Source organism: Salvelinus namaycush, chromosome 13 (assembly GCF_016432855.1).
Source record: "Salvelinus namaycush isolate Seneca chromosome 13, SaNama_1.0, whole genome shotgun sequence".
NCBI lineage: Eukaryota > Metazoa > Chordata > Actinopteri > Salmoniformes > Salmonidae > Salvelinus > Salvelinus namaycush.
This window is the reverse complement of record NC_052319.1, coordinates 7,029,098-7,031,619: the sequence shown is the minus strand read 5'-3', so window position 1 is coordinate 7,031,619 and position 2,522 is coordinate 7,029,098. Positions and strand designations below refer to the sequence as shown.

General features: G+C 44.0%; 1 protein-coding gene across 1 annotated transcript in view; it reads left to right on the top strand.

The window, feature by feature from the left end:
* Positions 1 to 794, top strand: part of LOC120057741 (villin-1-like) — a 28,556-nt gene extending 27,762 nt beyond the window's left edge. The window contains exon 9 of the mRNA XM_039006220.1: positions 702 to 794. Within this exon, the coding sequence (XP_038862148.1) occupies positions 702 to 794 (93 nt within the window). The remainder of the gene's footprint in view (positions 1 to 701) is intronic.
* The last annotated feature ends 1,728 nt before the right edge of the window (positions 795 to 2,522 follow it).

The window sequence follows — 2,522 nt, the reverse complement described above, 5'->3', positions numbered from 1 at the left end:
GTTCTGCTCGTTGCTGATTCTTTCTTGGCTCGCATGGCGACCCTATCATTGTACACATCAAACACACCATAGTTACTGTAACTTTCTGCATAAGGTTGCATGGAAAGCAAACAAGACAGAGACTAGTCATGGAATTAAGCTCTGCTCATATAAAACATTTCTGGTTTATCAAAGCTTGATTGCCAGGCAGACAGAGAGCTATGCGATAATGCCAAAGAGGGAAGTTGGATAGGAGGGTGTTCTGACCTGCCATATGTATAGTATGTAGTGACTCCTGTTGCTGACTTCATATTTGTAGGGATGAGATAGCAGTCGCCTCCGTAGAAGTGGCCCAACCACTTCCTGTCCACAGGCACCAGTTCACTGTCCTCTAACTCCACACCTGATTGGAGGAAAATGGGAAGTGTTGATTTCCATTGGATATACAGTTTAAAGGGGAGGATTATGAATAATATTTTTGTCAAAGCTAGTATTACAGGTTGTTACCAACTCTGTTTCGCCCGTTCCGTCATCGACCATTTTCTGCTGGGCAGCCACTCAGGCCTTGCATGCATGGAAGTAGCATCAAACTTGATCTGCTCAACCTTGGCTGCAGTCAAGAAAAAACATTTAGAGATACCAATGTTGGCTCATTCAGTGTTTTTTTGTGGTGACTTGCTCACCAATTTTGCCTGGACTGTTTGTGGTCCCCATCCCTACAGTCTGACCCTTCACGCTCCACTCTGGAACAGCTGCTTGAACACGGCAGACTCCGCACCATCGTTCACCGTCTCGACGTAGGTGGAGTAGGGTAGCCCTTCGCCTTCTTGTATGCCTACAATTACAAGATGCTTTTTAGTTGAATACAGAGGGGTCCTAAAATATCACTCCCCTCCCTTTAAAAATAATTATATATTTTTTTACCCCCTTTTTCTCCATTTTCGTGGTATCCAATTGTTAGTAGTTACTGTCTTGTCTCATCGCTACAACTCCCGTAAGGGCTCAGGAGAGATGAGGTCGAGAGCCATGCGTCCTCCGAAACACAACCCAACCAAGCCGCACTGCTTCTTAACACAACGCGCATCCAACCCGGAAGCCAGCCGCACCAATGTGTCGGAGGCAACACCGTACACCTAGCGACCTGGTCAGCGTGCACTGCGCCCGCCACCACAGGAGTCGCTAGTGCGCGATGAGACAAGGATATCCCTACCGGCCAAACCCTCCCTAACCCGGACGACGCTAGGTCAATTGTGCGTCGCCCCATGGACCTCCGGTCGCGGCCGGCTGCGACAGAGCCTGGGCTCGAACCCAGAGTCTCTGGGGCACAGCTAGCACTGCGATGCAGTGCCCCTCCCTTTTTAAAAAGTATTCTTAAATTAGGTTGGTAAAGAGATATTGGTGTCAGAGAGAGTTGAATTGGTAAGTGATGTGTGGTATCTGTGATCCAGGACCGGAAGACGTGTTCAGGTATTCAGGTGATTTTTAGGGTTAACTTGTTTATTATCTGGTATCTGGGTTGTACAAAAAGGGGGGGAGGAGGTGATATTTTAGGGCCCCCCTGTATTCAACTAAAAAGCATCCAGGGACAGCAAAGGGATATCAAAAGCATTGTGAAACTAAAACGTGTCAAGAGGTGCAGCTCACTTCTGCTTTATCCAAAGACTCGGACCGTTCTGTCTTGGAAGCCTTCTTTCCTTTCCAGATAAAGATCCTTATACCACCTTGATCCAACAGATAGCAATCCTGTGAAATTAGTACATTTAGATTAGATGATGTTTCACTTAATCAATTTAATTTATCGATGCCTCTACTGCCAACTAAAGAGGTTTAATGTTTGCCTAAATGAGTGTCAGCACTGCATTATCATTGCTGCACAATTCTTGTGTGGCATAGTCAGAATATCTGCACATTTTGATTTCAGGCTGTAACAGAAAATGTGGAGTAAGTGAAGGGTATAAATACTTTATGAAGGCACTGTAGCGAACTTATAATGAACGCACTAACTGTAAGTCGCTGTGGATAAGAGCATCTGCTAAATGACAAAAAATGTAAAAAGTACATCCTATGTAACTACATCGTTCTCACAGAGGAACTACACCGGTATTACACGTGTGCAAACCGTGAACAGGACTCAGCACAGTAATTTTACCTGCTACACCAGAGAAGTAAACAGATTTGCACGTGGAAGCAGAATCTCTTCTGCAAGGAATCTATTATCTTTGGGGCCAATATAGGTAGCCTATTTGACTATATAACCATATATAACCATATTTCTCAATACATAAAAAAGGAAGTTGAGTGAAAATTACACAACCATCTGCATTCAATTAATTAACCTTGTTCACTAATCAACATTTGAACAGTAGCTGGCTAGCTGTCTGTCCTTTGCTGGTAAAATTTTTGTTCATATCAAATGATTATGTTGACAAAACCAGAGAGGAAAAGGCAAAGCAAGAAGGTCCACTCCCTTCAAAATCTATTCAAACGGGAATGCAGTGATAAGGGACTGTATGTTATTTATAATGAGGGACACATGGGGAAAA